This window comes from Daktulosphaira vitifoliae, unplaced genomic scaffold (genome assembly GCF_025091365.1).
Source record: "Daktulosphaira vitifoliae isolate Bord-2020 unplaced genomic scaffold, ASM2509136v1 Scaffold_1, whole genome shotgun sequence".
NCBI lineage: Eukaryota > Metazoa > Arthropoda > Insecta > Hemiptera > Phylloxeridae > Daktulosphaira > Daktulosphaira vitifoliae.
This window is the reverse complement of record NW_026099572.1, coordinates 4,681,621-4,704,791: the sequence shown is the minus strand read 5'-3', so window position 1 is coordinate 4,704,791 and position 23,171 is coordinate 4,681,621. Positions and strand designations below refer to the sequence as shown.

The following is a 23,171-nucleotide window of genomic DNA, read 5'->3' as shown; positions in this document are numbered from 1 at the left end:
ATTGTAATTATCTTTTTACATAAAGAGTATGAGCAATCGTGTAGTGCTCTTTTAATTGTGTTATTTTATTTTAAAAAATTATCATTTTTATGTTTAAAATTTTATATAAAGTGTATTTAGGTTTTTTAAATTATATTATAGTTTCGTCGCAACAGTACTATTATTAGTGACGTGTACAGAATAATTAACAGCTAAGAAATAAATTAGGTAATCTATACATTTAAATTCTCTTTTTCTATTAATATATGTATATTATTTTAATTCAAGTTACTTCATTAACCATAGATCCGAAATTTAATTTAATTTTTTTTTATATATTTTTAATGTATGTCATTCATTAGAATTAAGTTAAATGTAATAGTAATTTTTACTGTTAATTTGATATTAGGAATAACAGGAATAAGTTATTAAATTGGACAAAATTTCTTAAAATTCAAAGTAAGTCATCTTAATGATATACATTATATTATCAACAATACTATATAAGTTTAATAGAGGCAAGCCCTATTTTTTTATGTTCTGAAAAAGAACATTTATTTATTTGTACTTAAAATACTATTAATTTTTTTTTTATTAGGCTATTTTAGAATGAGTCCTTTAAAAGTATGTACCTAAGCACATTTTTACAATTTCGTTTAAAAGATTAATAACTTATATTTGTATTTAAATTTCTTATTTTTGTTCTAATTTGAACTTATTAACTTTAGTTTTGGAAAAAGTCTTGTGCCTTTTTATAGGCTTATTATTACAATAATAGTTGTCTAGACGAGGGAAGTCACATTACTCTTATGATTAAATTTAAAAGTGTATTATTTACATCATCACATAAAGTTTAAATTGCTTAAATTTTTCCTTATATATCTTTTAAAATTCTTTAATAACATGAAATTATAGTTATTTTATTATACATTATTTTATTATATCAATATTTTCTTGAAAATAGCTGGACGTAGTTTGTCTAAACGAGATAAAGGTTAAATTTTTGGAAAATTTACGCTTATATCATTTGTTGATAGCTGCATAGCCATTTAATATGATATTATTTTTGTAAGTATTGTATCAGTCACACATTTATGTGTATAATATAATATGTTTTTCTATTTTCTGATAATTAGCTGTTTACAGACTTAAGTTTGATTACATAAAATTTATCTGTTTATTTTATATTAAATTTGTTTGTTTATATTTTTAAATAATTATTTGGTTTTTTTTTTTTATTATTAATTTAATTATTATGCAGTATTTCTATTGAACATATCTAATTACGTAAAATTTACTAACAATCTTTTGGTGTTTAATAACTTAAACTTGATGCAAAATATCACTAATAGTTTTATTTAATTAGTAATAATTTTCATAGTATATAATTATATGATTTATTTTTAATTTGATAATTTTAAAGTTGAAAATATTTTATTTTACTCCATATTTATAATAAATTTTTAGGTCTCTTAATGTATATTTCCTATCCTAAAAAATATTTTATATAATAATATATATTATTGTATAAAAATATTATTTAATTATGTTTAAATATTTACAATTATATTCAAATGTCCTTTCTAAGTTGATATCAGTAAGTTATTAATAGACAGCCTATCAATGTCCTACACTAATGTATTAATATTTTCTATAAAAATAATTTGTCAATTTAAATTAATTTATCTGGGTAAATTGTTTTTATTACTTATAAAAAAAATACATTGAAACTCAGAAATTGTGTAAATATGCACTTGTATGCTTTAACCCATAAATATACAATATAATGTTTCACATTTAAATTATTCAGTTATAGCATGAAATAAATTTTATTCAAACATATTGTCTTGTACGACATAGCAAAAAAAACATGCAAAACCATTTAGTGAATAGCCCTATAGTTTACTTTTAGATACATATTTTGTTGTTTTTTTACATCCTTTCATGATATTCTGTTAAATGGTTTTTCTAATTTTATATCCAAAGAGTTGGCCATAGATGGCTTAATAGTCAAATCTAGCTAGTAGAGAAGAATATAATGAGCTGCTAATATTATTTTACTTTCATGTTTCTTTTATCTTTTCTAATTAATAATATTGATATTATGTTATAATGTATTAAAAATATCACATAAAATTTATATTATAATGTTGAGATTAATGTTTAGGTGCCAACGAGATTTTTCTTGTGATTTTCACATTGGTGGTGTTTGGTCTCTGGTGAAAGCCGACCGTAACACTCGCCCTGTCCATCATTGGCTTACCCAAGAACCATCTTGGACTCTTTAACATATGAAAGAGGACCACCACCCTCTGTACTATATTAAGTTCGGTAAATAGAAGGATATAAAACTGATTATAGATTAAAATTCAATTTTTAATTCTGGACTTCAGTGACAGATTTTCAAAAATTTTCTGGAAGGTCCCAATAAATAATATTTATAGTACTTCAAGTATAAATTACACATAAGATTATTACCTTTGTTATTATTAATAATGAATAAGGTATTAGGGAGATGATCCAAACTTTTAAACCCTCTTTATAAACTACTATCGTCTCTAAAATGTTTTTGGAACTATTTGTTTCGCGTTAATATAAATTGCTAACTCTTGGTTCTACCCTTTATCATCTTTGTATTATAATATATTTTTTGTAAGTACTTGGTATTACTACATTACTGAATGTTAAAAAGTAGATTTCTCTTATGAAAAATATAATTACGTGGTGAAGATACAATTTTTTCGATTGGAAGGAGTACTAAAATTTTTTTTTATGTTAGACTCCTTTCAAAAAAATCCTGAGAATGTTCCCTGTTTATTTGTTACTTTTAAAGTACATTTAAGAACCTCTTCTTACTACCCACTAAAATTACGACGATACTAAATTTGTATTAAATCTTAGCTAAATTATTGTAACACATTACAATATTAATAAATTGTTTAAAATATTACAATTATCATTACATTCTAAACAAATAAAAAAGTGTATAATTTATTCAAAATAATTTGATCTAACAATGAGTATAATTTTTTTTATAATGCACATTTATGCTTATAACGTTGCGCAGACAGTTAAACAAAAGGGAAAGTGAAAGGCGGGGAATTAATCTTTGGTAAACTAGTGTGTATGCGATTTCCTTCTAATTTACCAACCATGACACTAACTGGCTGTGTATGAAAATATTTTAGTTTGGTTTTGTTTGTCATATTCATATTTTGGAACATGTGATGTAATTTACAATAAATTTTATTTAAATAAAATTCAATTGAGTTTTAACAACGTATGCTAGTTGTAATTAAAAATGTATGATCACATTATTTTTTTTACGTGTTTTTGTAAAAATCAAAATGTGTTTAAGTATTAGGAAATTCAAAGTTTTTCTTAAAAACGCTATTTAGTTTTTATTTTTTGCTAAAAAATGTATAAAAACACAAATAAACAACAAAACATAAATAAATCAAAGCTATGTTACCAAGAGTATCCCAAATATAGTATTTAGGGCTGTGGCCCTAAATGTTTCTCATCAATTCTAGTTCCGATTCTATATTTTTGACTTTATTTAATTGTACTAATATCAAAACACATGAAGATAGCCTTGATTATCAGCTGTCCTAGACTTTATTAAACTTAAAAACAATTAGGCGTTGATATAGTTGGTTAGTAAACTATATAATGACATAAACGGATATTATTGTAGTTTGTATTACATACATAAATTTAGTTAAAAACACAGATTGCAATGGTTGACTGGATGTAAAACGTGTACATATATTGATACTTCTGTGGAGGACGGAGGTCTGACTAGTGCACCAGCAACGCCGGCAGTGGTTTTGTTGTAGACACACTAGTAGTGATTGCTGGTTGTAGTCAGTTATCGTCGGTCATTGAACGGGCTAAGTCCCTATTGCTCGTTTTTTTTTTCGTTAATTTCGTTGTCTTACAGTTATTTGTGTTGACCATTTGCGTGATACTTTGTTTATACCTAATACTTTTTTTACTTTTGATTTTGCAAATAAAATAATGTGTAATTTAACTGTGTTTAGTGGCAGGTACTTGGTAATGGATAAAATTCTAATAAAAATGGTATTTCTTTTAATTTATAAATCTTATAAAATTATATATTTATATATATTCATTATATTTTTTATATAATAATAGATTAATGAAATAAGAGTAATTGAATTTATACATATAAGAATCCCAATTAATTATTTTATATGAACATTTAAATATTTATTTTCTTGTCTTATCTTTTAATTTGAAATTTGAAATTTTATTAATTGTTGTTCTGAGATTCTATATTACTATCCTTTGTTGACTTTTGTTAATATGAAAACAGTATTTTCATATTTTGCATAAGCAAATAAATAGTTATTAAAATATTATATTATTTGTGATAGTTTGAATTTATGTTCATAAAGCATACGAAACGAATTCATCATATATGTTCATAACGGTGTATGGTAAAGCCAATTAGCTAAAACGAATACATAACGGTTAAAAGTAATATTGCACATGCAATTAACAACATTTAGTCTTAATATTTTTATTAATAACATGTATTCTAATTAAGCCTAATGGTATATAGTTAAGTTTCACGTGATAAAGTATCATAATTCAAATAAAATCTTTATTTTTCATTATTTCTTTTTATACGTAGTAAAAAAATTTTTAGTCAATTTTTTATCGCTACATTGAAAATTTTACTGTAGTCATACTATAAATTATCTTTGAAAATTAATGTATTGTCTAAATATATTTTATAATATTTTTTTATATATGAATAAATTTAGAATTATGTGGAAAATTGTATTTAACTCCTATTAGGTTTTCAACTTGAGTAAAAGTTTGTTTTCAGCAATAATTGGTATTTCATTTTATTTTCAGTTTAATAATTTCTAGAAGAGTCATATTTAATAAAATTACCTAAAATATTTTGAAGTACTCTATTGTCACTTTACCTGCTGCCGTAATTTTGAAATACGGTAGCTGATATAATAAGACTACTGCGTTTAAGGTAGTCTAACTAACCTGTCATTCAATGAACTCAATAACAGTATATGTACCTATTTTTTCTTTGTATTTAGTATTCCCACAATATAGTACACAAAGCGTGGATAAAAATTCAGTATTGCATGGAATCGATTTATAACTGTTTAACTGTAATATAAATGGTCAGTGTAATAAATTCAAAACCATGTTCTTCTTCCATGTTAATTTTATGTGATTTTATAGTTTTATTAAAATTTTAATCTGATCTTATTTTATTTTTTTATTGTTTTCAATCTTTGTATTTTTATTAAGTAAAAATAGCCTATTTAATAGCGTATATTTACATTCATTTTAGAAATATAGATAACTATATATGAGATATTGAAACAAATACAGAATATATAATATGTATAGTGGATAATTTAATAAAGTAAATTTATACTTAATACTATTTATGAATTCTGAAAGGATTTTTTTAAATAAAATGTTGTATTTTATTGAGTTTGCACTATTATAATTTGAATAATTAGAAAATTTAAGTAAATCTTGAAATTTTGTTTTAATTTAAATTTTGGGGTGTATTTTTAATGAATTAATGAGTATAAACATGATATTAAGTAAATTTGACAAACAGTAATTATTTAGTTCAAGGATTGTATCTTATTGTTTTCCATTTACCGCTCTTTAGTTCTTGATGATATTTAATTTCAAGGACTTAAGCAACAAATGCGTGGCACTTTTGTTCCATTTGCATTGTTTAAACTGAAAAATGAAAAACTATAGTAAATTATTTAAATCTGGGAATCCTGGACTTATGTTATCAAGAATATCGTTATATTTTCGAAATATATCAAAATCAATGAACCGAATATATTTTAATTTGGTTGCGTTATGTCATGCAGGCTTACTTTTAGTAACGGATTTTCATAAATTTTTTAATGAAATATAACGAATTTAGTAAAAAAAAAAAATTTGAATTTTGAATTTCACTTTAAACTATTAAATATTGTTTTATACATGGTTGATCTTATTAAAATCAAAAAAATAGTTTACTTTTTTAATAGATTTAGTTGAAATAATGTTTTTGCTAATCTAGTTTGAAGATAACTTTTTATTAGATTATAAATCTAAAAATGAATGTTAATATATTGTACTATAAATATTTAACATGATTTTGATGTTGAAGTTAATGAAAAAAATAGGTTGAACAACAAATTATGTTAGTCTTATATTTTTCTAAGTGTTTAATTATTGATTTTATTTGAAAAATCTTGGATTTTATTTAGGCATTTGACACGATTTTTAAACCCTTCAGCTTTAATATTACACTATTTCTATAGAGTATACTTTTTTTACTAATATCCAGTTTGATTTTATGTGTTATTGTATCTGGAGGTTTCAAAATGTTATTTAATTCCTACGATCTTCCCACGTGAGACCTACGCGTACTTATTCTGTACGCTTAATAAGAAATTTCACATAATTCTTATTGTCGACGTTCTGTTCTTCAGCGATTTAAAATTATGTAGTGGTCAATTAAAATAATTTTACAGACAAAAATTGTGTTATATTATAATTTTATATCTTAACAATGTTCAAATTATTTTTTGTACTGAGTTAAAGTTTAATAATTTTTTGTCAGATAAATCTGCAATTTTACTTAAATAATTTTTTTCAAGTACAATAATATGAAACGTCTATATCTAAAATTATTTGACTTTAAAAAGAAAAAAGAACATTATTAAGTAATCTGTTTTAAATAAAACATGTAATCTCAAGAAATGGAGCTTTCTTATATATTGTCAAGTATTTATTTACGTTTTTTTTTTATATTAGTTTACCTTAGTTATAGTTACAATAAATTCATGCTATATATTTTATTTATTTTTTGGCTTTTAAATAAAGAGTTGAATAAACGATGGATTAACCATTTAAACACTAAATATTTCACTGTAAATTTGTTAGAAAATGTTTTTATTTTATATACTTCAAATCCATAACTGTGTAATGGACATTTTCATACATGATGGTGTATTTAAAAGCGTATAGTGGCCCAATACTTTTGATTATTATTTTTTCAAAATATTGTTGTTAAATATAAATATTATCCAAATGTTAAAATTGAAACTTGGTTCTTTTAGTTTATTAGATTAAATTTTATCAACAAAATATAATGTATACTCGATTGATTTAAAACATGGTAAATAATTGTTTGGATAATGTCAGGGCACCGGCCCTGGACTGTCAGCGCGTATAATATGTATAATATATAAAAACAGTGAATGCAACTCAACTGATAATGTTTTTTAAAAATTCTATTACTTGTTAAAATAATTATTTAAATGTCATAGTATGTGTATAACTTAAATAAAATGAATACTTTAAGGATGAATAATGTATATTTCATTCAATTTTAAAATTAATACACCCCTTTGTACATTATTTATTTACTAAAAAAACAAACTCGTTTTTATTTTCATTTTATTTTATGCGTATAAATTCAATAACTTTAGTTCTTTCTAAAGTGCTTAAGTCACGTAACGACTCTAGTAACAAAATATAAACTTGTTGATTTTAATACATATTAAGTAACCATGTCTTAACGCCTCTTTGGTTAATGTTTGGTTAGACATTTAATAAAAAATAAAATTTAAGTATTGTAATAATGTTTTCACAGAATAAAGTTACTGAATTTTTTAGTATTATAAAATATAATGTTTAAGAGTACATTTGCTATCCGTTGAGGTTTAACTTTTAAAATACTATTGGTGTACCTTTTGCTACGCATGTTAGGATATTTTGGGCTTCAAAACATTCAGCTAATGTATTTTGTATTTTTATGGGATCTCTGGAGTATATAATATAATTATATGAGCATACAAATGACCTCATTTTATCTAACAGCATCGATTCTCAATATGTATTTTGTTAACTTGAATACTTCCCCATGATTTACTTAATATTATTTACATCAGTTTAATAATTTTTTATAGAAATAGTTATACTTCTTGAACTGTTTTAAAAGTTATTGTTAATATTATAGCTAACCTAGGCTAGGAAAGTTATTGCATTGTAAGGGTAAAAAATTGTGTATATGTTTTTGAAAATTCCAACTACTATAATTATTATTTCAATTAAAAATAATAACAGGTTAAAATGTACTGATAGTTTTCAAAACATTTCAAAGCTTACCAATTTTTTTCATAAGACATGTCTTTAATGTTTATTTAACTTAAATTATTTAATAATTGGCGAGACAGAGTCGCTTAGGAGATGCAACTTTTTAGAAACTAATTTTTTTACTTCATTTTAAAAAACTAATTATTAATTTCAAAATTTAATTTTTTAAACACTTATTTCATGTTCTAATGAAATTTAAATTTGTTAAATGTTACTAACTACATTATTTTCTGTTGTTTGATATTTGCAAATAAGTTAAAAAGTTTAAAAGTATTTTGTGAAGTTATTGTTTGACTGATGATAGAATTAGGTAGCACAATAAAAAAAAATTAGTTTGATCAGGTGTTGTGAAGCGTTTTCGAGGTCGAGTTTGGAGTATATTACATCATACTCACCCGAGGTGGATTGTAAAGAAAAACTAAATTCGGGCGTGAACGGTTTTAAAACCGATTAATTTCAATTATCTAAGTATATAAACTTATTAAGATTATTGTTTTAATAAATTACCACCATTGTTACGTAATTAGTATAATTTTATGTTATGACTGTTGTAACATTTAAAATTTTAAGCAAATTATCAAGACATATAAGAATGTTCTTTTGACATTAGCCACTCGATTTCTCCTAATATAATAATTATATTAAAAAATTATTTTTGTTTTTTTCTCTAGATTATTTATTTACATAATTAATTAGCTCATAAAATATAAAATGATATAAATGGAAACATTCTTATTTAGCTAGTTTATAAATTGAAGAGTAGAGGGAGTAACAGTATTTTTTTCGATTTTGATTATATGGTTTGATTTGATAGCCCATTAGCAAAAAATTTGGAGTTTCGTAGTTTTGCTACGAAGGCAATTTATCATAAACGGGACATTTAAATAATACAATAGGAATCTTTATAAATACACATGCAAAGAGTATGAGTTAAAACACTGACTGAAAATTTTATACATAAATACTGTCAGTGTGATATTGAATATTTCTTTAAACAATATACAAATAAATTTTAGGTATAGGCAAGAGGGGTGTATAAAGTAGTGGTATTTTTATATACGTTCTATTAGAAATAGAACGTCACTAAACACTTAACTCGTCACTTTTTTTAAATCTTTACTATTAGCGTTTAATGCTAATATCTTATAAATCAATATTGCAAAACTGATTATCAACCATTCAACATTTAATTTTGGTCAAAACAACTGTAGTTGATTAAAGGTCCCAAGACAGTTTAATTGCCTTCTGAAGGGTACTTCCCAAATGTATTTAATTTAAAACCAAATGAAAGATAGATGGAAAAGTCGGTGTTAATTTTTTTTTTTTAAGTTCGTATTTCAATTTTTTATATACATAATAATAACAGTAACATATTTTTATATAGTTTTAGTAATTTTTAAAGATGTTGCTATTTTTTAACTAATAAAATAAATTTAAAATTTAAGAATTGTGAGATTTTTAATATCTCTACGTTTTAGAAGATAGTATAAAATCTAGTATTTTATGATTTTAAAAATTGTATAATTAAACAATAGTACACATTTAAAATTACGAAGCATAAAATTCAAGACCTTTTAGTTATAAAACTACTATATTTATTAGTTTTATTTATAAAATTGTATCCTTTAATATCGTGATTGAAATTTAAAGCGTACAATAACATATAACATTTTTATATTTCATACTTAACTTCACTTAAATCTGATTAACGGTATATTATTATGCTATGCGTCATCTAATAGGTCATTACGCATAACTACTTCCTCCTACAGTCTAATGGAATTTTGTGTCAACTTTTTGCATCTTGTTTACCTACCAAAAGTATTTGTGCAGTTAACGCCAGCGATTTAATGAAAATTATTTTACAAATATTTTTAACACATTTAATTAAAAAAGAAAATTAAATGTTTAAAAATAATTTACATTTATATTGTATAAATGATGTATTGTATTTAAATATTATTTATATTATAATATAATGTTAATTAGATAAATTGTTTATATATTTTAAATAACCTTATGTTGTTAGAAATTTGGTGAAAATCATTATCATTTGGACAAAGCTTCCATTTATTTTAAAACTTTTCGAGCATGTATATTATACTTCATGTATTTTACAATTTTTGTATCAAACATTATTTAAAAAGTGGAAAAGTCATCAATAAAGTCCGGAATTATATGCATTTATAAATTTTATTTAGTTATTCCAAACACACCATCAGATAGTACAAAATTTTATTGTCTTGAAATCTTATTACTGTGTTGTTACCAAAGTTATAGTTTTAGGGATGATTAGGGATTTTTACAAAATAACCTTTGTGATAACAATCATTTTGTTGATAACTGGGGTGATATACTATTATTTAGTAGCCTAATGTAAATAACTTTTTTTGTGTACATTATGACAGTATTATGACAATAGTATTGTGTATGTATATATCATGTTATGATTTACTTTTTCAGTGGACATATATCCGATTCTTAATAATACAAAATAACACAAACAACCTTGAAATTGTTGATATGTAATTTTTTAAAGCATTTATTTTTTATATTGCTTAGTTTCGTTAAATTTAAATTTAATATTATAACACTGGTAACATATTAGTTTGATTGTACACATTTCTATGACATCTATTTTAATTTAATTTTGATTATTATATTGATATTTAAATTTGTTTTGATTTCATTTTTTCTGTATTTTTATCTCTATAATAACTATAAGAGATATAAACAGAAAAAATAAACGGCTTGATGTTACAAGAGAGGTGTAGGGTGATTAAATTTTTCGGGGGAACTAAACTTAATTTTGCCCTATCTAAAAAATATTTTTTATATAACAATGCATATTGTTTTACTGAATTTATGGTGGCACTAAGCCCCCCCTAGCCTTCCTTGCCATACGACAAAACCAGATGAGTCAGATAACTTTTTCAGAAAATAATTTTTTGTTTATTTTAAAGAATTGTGAATTTTTACATAACTTAACACAGAAACGAATTCTATATTCCTTTATTTGTGGAGATATTTAATTTAAAAAAAAAAAAAACATTTTACTACTGCTGCTTTTAATAAAAAATTTATGACAAAATTGTTTGTACTAAAAAATTAAAAAAAATGGACTTATCTGATTGTTGCACCAAGTCCTTCAATTTTTATAAAATAATATTTATTGTTTACTACTAATGTAAATGTTCTTTAAAAATATTCAATTAATAATTATTTTTAATACATATGTGTGTAAAATTTGATGTTTTCGAGTCTCTAATAGACGAATATTTTCTATTTTTCGTAACATGTGTTACGTTTTATAAAGAGTTGTCCAACTGTATTATTTTGGTATCTTCCAAAGCTCTATTTTTGTTGCTTCTCTAATTCCCTTCACTATAAAAAACTAATGCACTTAAGTACATTATACATTTTTGGACGGAAATCGTATGAGATTAGAACTTGACTATAAATTTTTCATTATGTACTACTACAAGTTTAATGATCTGTGTATATTCATATGTGTTACTAATTAGCATTCATATTAATCATGACTTATTAAATGACATGAAATATATTATTCTGAACTAATTATTTTAAGGATGAGGTTTAACTGTATAAGAAATCTGAAAATAAAAATTCCTATGATAAAATTTGTTTTTTATTCGTTGTATTAATTAATTGTTTTTTGTTTTGTGAATTTATCTGAGTTAAATGTATTAAAATTGACTGATTTTTAATTTGCATAAATGAAAATGTTCAATAGTCTATTATGGAGTAAACAATTACCTATTGTTTATAGTGTTTGTTGTTTAGTATTTAAGTTTTTTACATCAAACACATCATGTTACATCTGTTTACTAAATTAAGCCGTTCCATTATTTGTGAATATACTGTAACTAATAATAAAGCTTAAAACAATTAACGTCATTGATATTAAACGTAAAATAAAACATTTTCAGACTTTCATAAATCACGATGTCTTCCTTCTATCAAATCAAATTTTTAATTAGCCAAAGACTGCGGTATCTCAACGTCTCGGCCTCAGGGCCAGGACGATCGCGATGAGTCCGCCAGTTCTTTCGGCTGATATGCTGATATCGTCTAGGACAACCACAGAATATATACACAACAATAATAATAACGAAGACGAAATTCGTTGTGACAAACCGGTACTAAACACAGAAGAGCTGGCGCTGTTAGCAAAACTTGAAGAGGCCAATAGGTGATGTTCTAAATTATTTAAATTACCTTTGCATTATACTTAAGTGTTAAAATTATAAAAATATTAGCTTTGAATAATCTGTTTTTGGATTAATGTTAGTTAGTTTTTATGAGCAATGAATGCGACACTTAAATCACAACGTTCGATTTTAAGTGTAAATTAAATAGATTTCTCTATGTCAAACTAAACAATTTCTTTATTTAGTGTCTTCTAATAGTCTGCAATAAATTGGGTATTAATGACAATTTATTTGTGCTATACATTATTAGTCGACTAAATTTGATTTTAATAGTGGTATATATAATCAAAAATCATAGCAAATTTTAAGAGCAAAATTTATAATTTGTCTGATTTCTGTTTAACCGTATCCATACTTTCTTAGTATTTATGCAAAATAGAATGTAAATGCAGTTATTTGTTGTACCGACAAACTATAAAACTTGTCTATTTTTTACTTATATTTAAGTGTTTACACGTATGTCAAATAGTTATAATTCAAATTTCAATGACCATACATTTACCATTGTAAACATTATAAAATATGTTTGAACTTAAAGTAGGTAATTACTTACACTTAACTCAGTATTCTGTAATCATTACTAGTAACAATTAACTACACGGAACATTTTTATTTACTTACGTTAGTTCGTTGTTGAAACTCCTCGAGAAATAATGTTTTTTTATAAGACATTAACTTAAAAAATGAATTTTTCTAATTAAATGATTTGTTTTACGTGTTATATTTAATTTTTCTTGTAAATATAAGTTGTGTTGGTATAATAAAAAAACTCAGTGTGAAGCTGTAGATAATTTAGCCAGATTTAATATGTATGGAACATACTTTGACATAACTTATTTTAATATTTTGATTTCAATAACAATAATTCAGTGATCTTTATGGTTTAACTGAATCAATTAAAACCTGAAAATATTTGTAAGTATAATTAAACATTTTCTATGGATAAATTATTATTTAATTAATTGTATTTTATGACTATTTAATATTTTAAGTCATTTAAAATATAAAATTAGTATCATTAAAAAATAAGACAAACTAATTTTTATTTTGAATGTTTTGTCTTATGAAATAATTTTTTTATTTTTATTTCCTTTTTATTGTTATAATGTATTCTTCATAACATATTTAGCCATATTCATCTTCAAACATTCATAAAATTCGCGTATGTGCCTAAATAGTGCAATACATAATTTACACTAATATGTTAAAGATAAATAAATCAAATTATTACTGTTTTATAGGTTTCTTATGAAGCTCTATATCATTAAATAATAATTTAAAAATAAAAAAATTAATTTTATAATTTAAAAATTTAATTTTAACAATAATTTACATTATTTTGTAATACATTTTACTTTTTTATTCATTGTAAATTGCTTAAGTTAAAATATTTCTATTTTACTGTTAAATAAATTAGCTTACCTACATTGTAGTTAAATTATTCTTCACTTGTTGTAAGACATTTGAGTAAATAAACATGTTTTAAACCTTGAAAGCGTCTAAATATTCTCGAATACTAATTATAAATTACAAATTCTTTTTCTTTTTTTAACTAATACCATTTCTCCCCATAGAATGATAGAACGATCAAGTTTTAACAATTTAAATGTTAGCTTCCTATGTTAACTTTTCTAGTAATATTTAAATACATTAACAAACTTTATCTACATTATTATTTTTATAATTTATAAAAACTATTTTTGCTATAGCGTAATTAAAGTGTAATTTTATTCGATTAAGCCCTTAATATTTTTTTAATATTGTGGCAATAGAGTTGTATCGACAAGTTTATGTTACTCGTTAATAAGCTATTAAAACAGTTAAAAATAAACAGACTGTCGAGCAATCTTTTGAGCTTATCATTTATTGCTTATAAACGATAGCTAATATCGATAAATACCATAATGATTTCAACGTTTTATGACGAATATGTGAGTATCACACGACTTCTTTGTTAGTATATAATTGTATTGCTTTCTTTTTCGATTAGTGTTTTATCGTATCACACAAACACAAAATATGAACGTTGATTAATACACATAATGTCGGTTATATCCGTGTTAAACTTAAAGGTAGACAGTGGTGATTGATTATTACTTTTTTTTTTTTATTAAAAATGACTATTTTTTACGATACTAGGCTCATTGAATCGGATGCTAAATCACTGAATTCTATATCAAACAACAGTACGCATTCTAGAAAGAGCTCGGATGCATCTCAGATATCACTAGTATCCGGTAAGTGAATTATTATTGTATTTTTACAAGTTATAGATGAGGTTGTTTTGCATTTATAGAGCAAATTAGGTATTCAAAAACACAACGTGTACGCGACATGGATATCATTATGGTATCTACTGAATTTCGCTTTTTATTTTAATAATGTACAGACGACATGTTTTTTTATATTCAAAATAAGATTACCTTAAAATCATAACATCTAATTTTTCTCAAACCAAATCTATAATCTTATTTTACGTTTATTTTTTATTTAAAATTATTTCAGAAATCTACTTCACTTTTAGTTTAATATTTAATAGAATAATGTTCTTAATGCAGTTAATTAATCATTCATTATGAAGTAATAAAATTTATTACGCTTGTTATTTGACGCCGATTTATATTGCCGCGGCTGCTATAAACCTATTCAGGTGTGTTTTCATAATAATTATTTTTAAATAAATAGTGAAAAAATAGTTATTATAGTTATAAATACATATTTTAGCATTATATTGGCAAATACTAATTTATCATTAGATAAACTTTAAGTAAACCTTGTTTTTGTAAATGTGCAAACATTTTTTTACAATATTTTACCTTCCACAATGGAACCAATAGATTAGGTTTTAATTCAATTTCCCCTACAGTTCTAAACCTTTGTCTTTTCGAGTCAATACGATACCGTCCAAATAATGTTTTTTTCAGTTGTGATTTTTAAATTTTTTTTTTTTTTTACAAATTTGATTGTTTTTCTAATATATTACGTAAGTTAAAACCTTTAAGTATTCTAATAAAATAATTTGAAATATATGTATAATACAATCATAAACTCAGTGTCGAATTAAGGAATGGGATCCCACACATTAGTTAAGGTCTGGGAACTCTACATTTCTAAAACCGGCCCTATACAAAGTATATCATGAGTCAATTAATATATCAGATAAATCTGTTAAATATCAAGTTTTAAAATTTCTTTGTCACTAATATGGAATACATATCACAGAGTAATCATGTTTAAATAATTTATATTATTCATTATTTTCATACTAATTATTAAAAGTCAAATAAAAAAACTTTTTCGCACAAACCAAAGACTAATTTTATTTACTAGAAGATATATTAAAAGAGGTGAAAATAATTGATTATTTTAAGATTTTTTATCTTGTGAAATTATATTTTACGTAAAAAAAATTAATATAAAATAACATTTTTTTAATCTCTTTCTCAGTATTCCAAAGTGAAAATACTGATTTTTATATGAAATATTATTTATTTTTAAATATTTAATTTTATACTTAAGCTTATAAAAAAAAAATATATCAAATCACGTAGACCGGTACAAATACTTATATAAAAATATTTTTATTTGCATTTTAATACAAATTTTTTACAAAATTCAATAATATTTACTTCGACCCATATGTTACATTGAAATAGATAGAAATCTATGGGTAGCACAATACATTTACCTTAATAAAACTATTATATTTTATATTTATGTATACACACATATCTTATACAATAATTTTATTATATCTCAAAGCCAATAAAACACAAGAATAGCTAAATTTTATACATTTGTATAACTTGTAAAAAAAAATCAAATTTTCATGAATAAAAAAGTCAATTATTATTATTTTAGATACTAGTCATCAAAAATAATTTAACTATATATTTTTTTTCTTCTCTTTTATTAAACTATTAATAATCATTTATTAATCTCTATAGTTAACCATTTTATTTCCATAATTTGCAGTATTTTATATGTTTTAGTAGATATTCATATGCTTAATCATTTTGTATTATTCTAATTGAATAAATTAAATTCTAACTAATGACATTTTCAACCTAGTTAATGACACTGTATTGCGTTATTTTCTACCGACATACTTAAACAATCTTATGATAATAGTACATTTTAGTAACTTGGTCTAATTATTCTTTGAATTTTAAATCATCAAATGTTATAGTTCTTTGAATAATTTAAATAAGTACATTTTATCTGTGTTTCAAAAAACCCTAATTTTGTTTATCATTTGTTAATTATTTAACTAATTATATTTATTTATCAAAATCGTGGTAAGTTTTAAAATAATTTACTATGCAGTCTTAATAATACTTAACACGTTTTTAAAATGTAATGTTCGTTAAAAAAATATGATGATGAATAATTTGAAAATATTAATTATTATTTATTTCATTATTTATCTTACATTTAACGGTTACTTGTATTCAATGTAGTTATAAGATAATATATCTTTTCAATTATTTAAATAATGATTGGTCACATAGATGTATTTTTTTCGCTAGTAATAGTTGTAATTGATAGTCCGTGAACTCAAATAAAATCATTCTCAGTTTCTATTTACCATCCTAATTTAAAATTATTTTTATTTTTAAAAGAAAGATCACTACTTCACATTAGTGTTAATAAAATTTTAAATATACAGTTATAATTTCGTATTATTTTATTTAAAATACTTAAACATTTTTTTTTACGATTTATCTTCTATATTATTAAGATAAATTAATTCAGTAATTATGTTTGTCGTTCTATTTCTCTTTAACTGTTTTTTGTATATTAGTACATATAATTTATTATTTCTAATTAGTTTATATTCCTATCTATATAAAACTATTTTGATTTGATTTTGCTATAAAAGAATTAAAGGAAATTGTTTAGAGTGTTGCTTGTTCACCCATTTGGTTTCGATATTGATGTAAATAAAGTTATGCATAAGCTTTACTTGATAAAGTTTAAAATATACCAGAGTGAAATGAATAAAATCTTTGGTTCGTACCAAATACTTAAAAAATCTTTTAACTCTATATTTGTTAGTACATGCTAAAATCATTTGAGTTGTTTGAAGTGTTCTATAAAATTTATAATACAATTAAATATTGTGCTAAAATTGTATGCATTTAATTAGGTACGAGTTCCAGTCAAGATGGTGAAGAAGACATGTGGGGACTATGGGGCCAAGTGGTCAACGACTGGGAGAGTTACAGTAAGAAAAAAAATGCTTATCTAAAAGAACTAGTTCGTAAAGGAGTTCCACATCACTTCCGTGGTATTGTGTGGCAACTGCTCTGTGGTGCTAATGATTCTCCAATTAGGAAACAGTATCCAGAATATATAAAATCCACTTCTGCATGTGAAAAGGTAGATTTATCTTTATATGAAGATAAATATTCTATTTAGAGAAGAAGAAGGGTTAAATAATTATTATATTTTTATTTTCAGGTTATACGGAGGGATATTGCACGAACATATCCTGAACATGACTTTTTCAAGGAAAAAGATGGTCTGGGTCAAGAGAGCTTATTCAATGTTATGAAGGCCTACTCATTGCATGACCGTGAGGTTGGTTATTGTCAAGGTTCTGGCTTTATAGTTGGGTTATTGTTAATGCAAATGCCAGAAGAAGAAGCATTTGCAGTATTTGTTAAAATTATGCAAGATTACAAAATGCGTGACATGTTCAAACCATCTATGGCTGAACTAGGTTTATGCATGTATCAACTAGAAAACTTGGTCCAAGTATGATGTTATTTTTTTTTTGTTTTTGATGTATAATTTTTAAAACATCTGATGTATTACAGGATCACATTCCAGAACTTTATGTACATTTTCAATCTCAAAGCTTCCATACTAGTATGTATGCCAGCAGTTGGTTTTTGACACTATTTACTACGGCATTAGCTTTACCAACGGCATGCAGGTAATTTCTCAATTATGTGACAATTATAAATAGAGACAAAAAAAGGTATAATTTAGAACAGGTTGTGTAAAATATTCTTTATTTAGTACATGTATGGAGGAAAACAAATCATCTGGGTGTATTTTCTTATCATAACAATAATACTTATTTTCCTCAAAAAATTTCCTCAATGACTTATTTCCTTTTAACACCACTTTATTTTGTCTGATTTAAAAAATTAAATATTATTTATTCTTTATAATATTTATTTTGTTTATAGAATTATTGATGTTTTCCTTTCGGAAGGAATAGAAATAATTTTTAAAGTAGCATTAGCATTACTTCAACTAGGCAAAGACGATCTTTTATGCTTGGATATGGAAGGCATGCTGAGAGTATGTTATTGTTTATGATAATAAAATGAACAAATCATGTTTTCTTATGAATAATAAATCTTAACTTAGAATATAATCAATTATCTTATTAAGTATTTGGGTTTTTAGTTTTTTCAAAAAGAATTACCTACTCGTGCCAATTCTGATCCAGATGGTTTAATGGCCTTAGCTATTACTATAAAATACAATACTAAACGGATGAAAAAACTTGAAAAAGAATATACAGCTATCAAGAGCAAAGAACAAGAAGAAATGATTGAACTGAAGGTACCCAGATTATAACAATATTAATTTTATTCTCTTTGTTGATATTGCACTTAATTCATTTAAAGTTAAATGAAATTAATTTATTCTTTCTTTATCATTATTTTTATTGCTTAATTAATATTTTTGACCATTGTTATCTTTAATATATATTTTTATGTGACATAAATGATTTGGTTTTTAATATAATCTATGAATTGTTCTTTTAATGCAGCTATAAAACTATTTGCTGCTTTTCTTATTTATTTAATTTTTCATTTAATAGCAAACTTATTTAAAGCAAATAAAAAAATTAATCATGTTCGTAATTTTTTTTTTTTTGTAGAAACTTCGTACAGAAAATCGTTTGCTTAGACAAAAAGTTGAACTTTTAGAAGCGGAGTCCAGTGAATTAGCTGGTTTATTAGTAAGAGGACAAGTTTCTCGTGCTGAAGAAGAAGAAACAACTTTTATTGTACAAAGGGAACTAACAGCCTTGAGACATACCCATTTGGAAACTTCTCATGCTCTTGAAAATGCTTTAGAAGAGATAAAACAAATGTCTGTTTTGATAGCAGAAAATGTATGCTAGTATAAAATAAATTTTGAAATAAATTTTCTATTCATTTTTTTTGAATAATCATTGTTACAGCATAATTCTTGTCAGTCATCCTTAGATGAACTTTCATTAAAACAAGAACAACTATCACTAAAAGAAGAAATGATCAAAGATCTTCAAAATGAACTAGTTAAAGTAAGATTAAGGGATGCTGAAAATGAAGCAACAATACGTGATCTGAAAGATAGGATTAGTGAATTAGAACATGTAATTATTTTTTTAATTTTACATTTTACTTATCTTATTACCATGTTTTATTTAATCAATTATTTGTTTACAGGACAAAAAAACACTTAGAGAATCAGTTGTTGATAATTCCGTAGCCCATTTGCAGGAGGAGTTAATAGCTGTAAAATTAAGGGAGGCAGAAGCAAATTTATCTTTAAAAGATTTAAGACAGCGTGTCAATGAAATAAATACTCAATGGCAACGACATATCCAAGAAAAAAAGAGAATTGATCCTCCACCAGCACCTGACTCAACTCCAAAAAAAATTGGCAATTTATTAAATTGGAATAATACTGAAACACAGCGACTTGAAGAAGAGTTGATGTCAACTAAGCTTCGTGAAATGGAAACATTAGCTGAGCTCAAAGAATTAAGATTAAAAGTAATTATTACATAACAAATATGTAGCTACTATTTATAATTTATTGGATTTTTTAAAAAAAAAAATATTAGGTCATGGAACTAGAAACACAAGTGCAAGTAAGTGGTAATCAATTAAGAAGACAAGATGAAGAAAATAAAGCTGTATTAGAACAGCTTGAACTTGCAGAGACAAAACAAAGAGATCTAGTTGTTAAATTTAGAGAGCAGCAAAATAAGTATACAGATTTAGAATCTAAGGTTAGTATTGATATACAATTTTAAAATATGCTGCAGCATTATTATGTTATTATTATATTTAGATGAAACACGACACAATATCTTCAAGAATACGTGAAGCTGAACATGCTCAAATGGTTGCAGAGCTTAACCAAAAAATATCTCGATTAGAAGTTAAAGTTAGTAAATATATATTCTAAATAATTGAACTTGAATAAATATTGATTTTTTAATATAGAATGAAGAAATGGTGACTGAAGGTGAACTTAGGAATAATTCTTTAGACGACAGTGATAAAGTCAAAGAACTCCAAGATAAGGTAGCTGATCTCAAAGCTGAAGTGAGTAATAAATTGATAAAGTAAATTGGGAGCAAACAATTTATATGCTAAAGTCATGCTTAACTAATTTATTAATAATTTTCAAACTTAACAAAACGTAATTAATAATATTAAAGTTACTATCAATTCGTTAATAAGAGATGGTGGCATATACATTAATGATATCTTTATCCCAGCTTTATTGTGCAAAAAGTACTAAATAATTTTATTGTTATTATAATTTTGTTTAAATGCTTCAAAAAACTCGAAACATTTATATAAATTTAAAAAATAAACCATATGAAAATATAATATTTATGTCTATAAAAAAAAAAAATTCAACTTTGTATTATAATTACAAAAATTAATAATAAATAATAAATTTATTATTTAGTCACTGCTTGCACAAAGATGACAATATAGTTGAATGTTTATTTAATTTTTATTATCATAATGAATTATAGGTGAGTTTTAAAATAAGTTATTTTTTCCACCCTTAATTATCTATAAAATAATATTTTACCTAGAAATGATATTTAAATGGTTAAAATATTATTAATAAATTATACCATATCAATTTTTAAATTTTATTGTTCTCAAGTAACATTGTAAATTTCATAGGAAGTCAAAATAATTTCAGGATTTAACGATACTTTTGATTAACTACCACAGGCTTACTTTTGGAATTTCTTTGTTCTCAAGTTGATAGTTATAAAAATTAATGAGACTATGCTAGTTTCATCTTTTGTCTTAGTTTTTTATGTCATATTATTAAATTATTAATTGCAAATAAATGGCTTAATTATATATAACTTGGTGGTGGTTATTACTTATAAAAATATTATCTTGTTTAAATAGTGAACTAAGTGTAATTTTTTTTTTTTTTTTGGGGACTTTCTATTTGTAAAATGATAATAGTATTTTTTTATTAGCTCAATATTATAAACATTCAACATTGACATAACTATGCTTATTTATTAACACTGCAGCATGCTTATTATATTAACAAACTATAAAATGGTGTTTTAGCTACTCTCACCGACCACGCCAGATGTCGAGCCATGGAAGTGGCTAGGCTAATACAGTGAGTGTGCACTTTCTTTTTCTAATTTTTAACACTTAAAGTTATTTAACTAATGTAATTGAATCAGCATGTAAATTTATTTTTATAATCATTAAAAATCTATTAAAAATGTGTAAACTTTGCATAACAATTTTTTTCCAAATATAAAATATATATTGAAAAACAATAATTTATTATTTTAAAGGTAATGCGATTAGAAGCATGGAAACAAAGATGGGTGAACAATGGTAACTCTATGGCTAAAACTGAGCGATCAGGGTCAGTAGATACTATAGAAAGTGAAATGGATGATTCCTCAGATTTTCATCTACGAATAAATAGCTGAAATATTTTTGACTTGTAATTATTTTAGTCATATTATTGGATAATTTCAATAGGTCAGTTTATAATTTTTTATACCAAATCCCTAAATAGTCTTAATATATTCATATTTTTAACCTGGCCAAATATGGGTTGCCGTCCTATTATTTTTTTTAATTTATATTTTCAAATATTTATATTTATTTGTTTAATTTTTTAAATGTGTATTTAATTTAATACTTATTACAGCAATAAGTATATGTTGTTGTTTTTTTTTTTTTTTTTGTTACCTTATTTTTGTACTTGACGTGGTATTTTTCTAATGAAATATTTCAGTTTTATTTTTACTTAAATTTGAACTCAAATTTTACAATTTTAATCGCACAAACTAAAATTTTTAAATAGAAAAAATTGCGATGGTGCAATTTGGGATCTTAAAAGTATTTTATAAATTATAAAAACACAATTTTTTTGCACAAAAATTATTTTTCTATCTTTATTGTTTAAATTACCAAAAAAATATATATATATATATTTATGTAATAATTAATTTAATATTTGACAATTATTAATCTTACTCCATAGATATTCTTTATTGTTGATTTCATATTTTGTCATTATAATTTGTCTTTATTTTAACCTATTTTGATAAGTAGAAAGTATTTCAGTATTCTTTATTCATTAAGGTTTTATGATTATTAAAAGTGTCTACATAGTTTAAGGTGAAATAGTATGTGAATTTAAGAAGGTTTAATTATTAAATACATTAATTAACACTAAATACTGAAACTTCAAATTAATAATTATCATGTAATTTTTAAACATTTTTCTATTTTAACTATTGTGATATATTCAATGTAACAATTACTGATCACGTCATGTTTCCATGTATATACAAACTATAATCATAGCAATAAATTATTTACTCAAATATTAAAATTTCATTTTAGTAAATTTTCAATATTAAGTATTACTTTATAATTACTCATACGTAATATGAAAATATAGATTTAATTGTAAATGAGCTATTAATTAAGTGGAATTTGGTACATAGCTCAAATTATTATTATTTAAGTCAAA

The 23,171-nt window shown here is 23.7% G+C and overlaps 1 protein-coding gene across 2 annotated transcripts; it reads left to right on the top strand.

Annotated features, from left to right (window-relative positions):
- Nucleotides 1–23: 23 nt before the first annotated feature.
- LOC126895572 (ecotropic viral integration site 5 ortholog) lies at nt 24–22,159 on the top strand. Of its 2 annotated transcripts, XM_050667584.1 has the most exons (16): nt 24–207; nt 12,102–12,364; nt 14,523–14,620; nt 17,533–17,765; nt 17,847–18,143; nt 18,206–18,324; nt 18,584–18,698; nt 18,807–18,965; nt 19,288–19,524; nt 19,594–19,767; nt 19,841–20,170; nt 20,242–20,409; nt 20,472–20,567; nt 20,627–20,728; nt 21,737–21,791; nt 21,976–22,159. In XM_050667584.1, exons 2-15 carry the CDS (start codon nt 12,204–12,206, stop codon nt 21,785–21,787), a joined length of 2,340 nt encoding a protein of 779 aa, XP_050523541.1. In that variant the 5' UTR covers nt 24–207; nt 12,102–12,203; the 3' UTR covers nt 21,788–21,791; nt 21,976–22,159. The 2 variants fall into 2 exon arrangements, with proteins under 2 accessions (XP_050523541.1, XP_050523540.1); XM_050667583.1 differs by lacking the exon at nt 21,737–21,791 and having other exon boundaries at nt 25–207.
- Nucleotides 22,160–23,171: the final 1,012 nt, after the last annotated feature.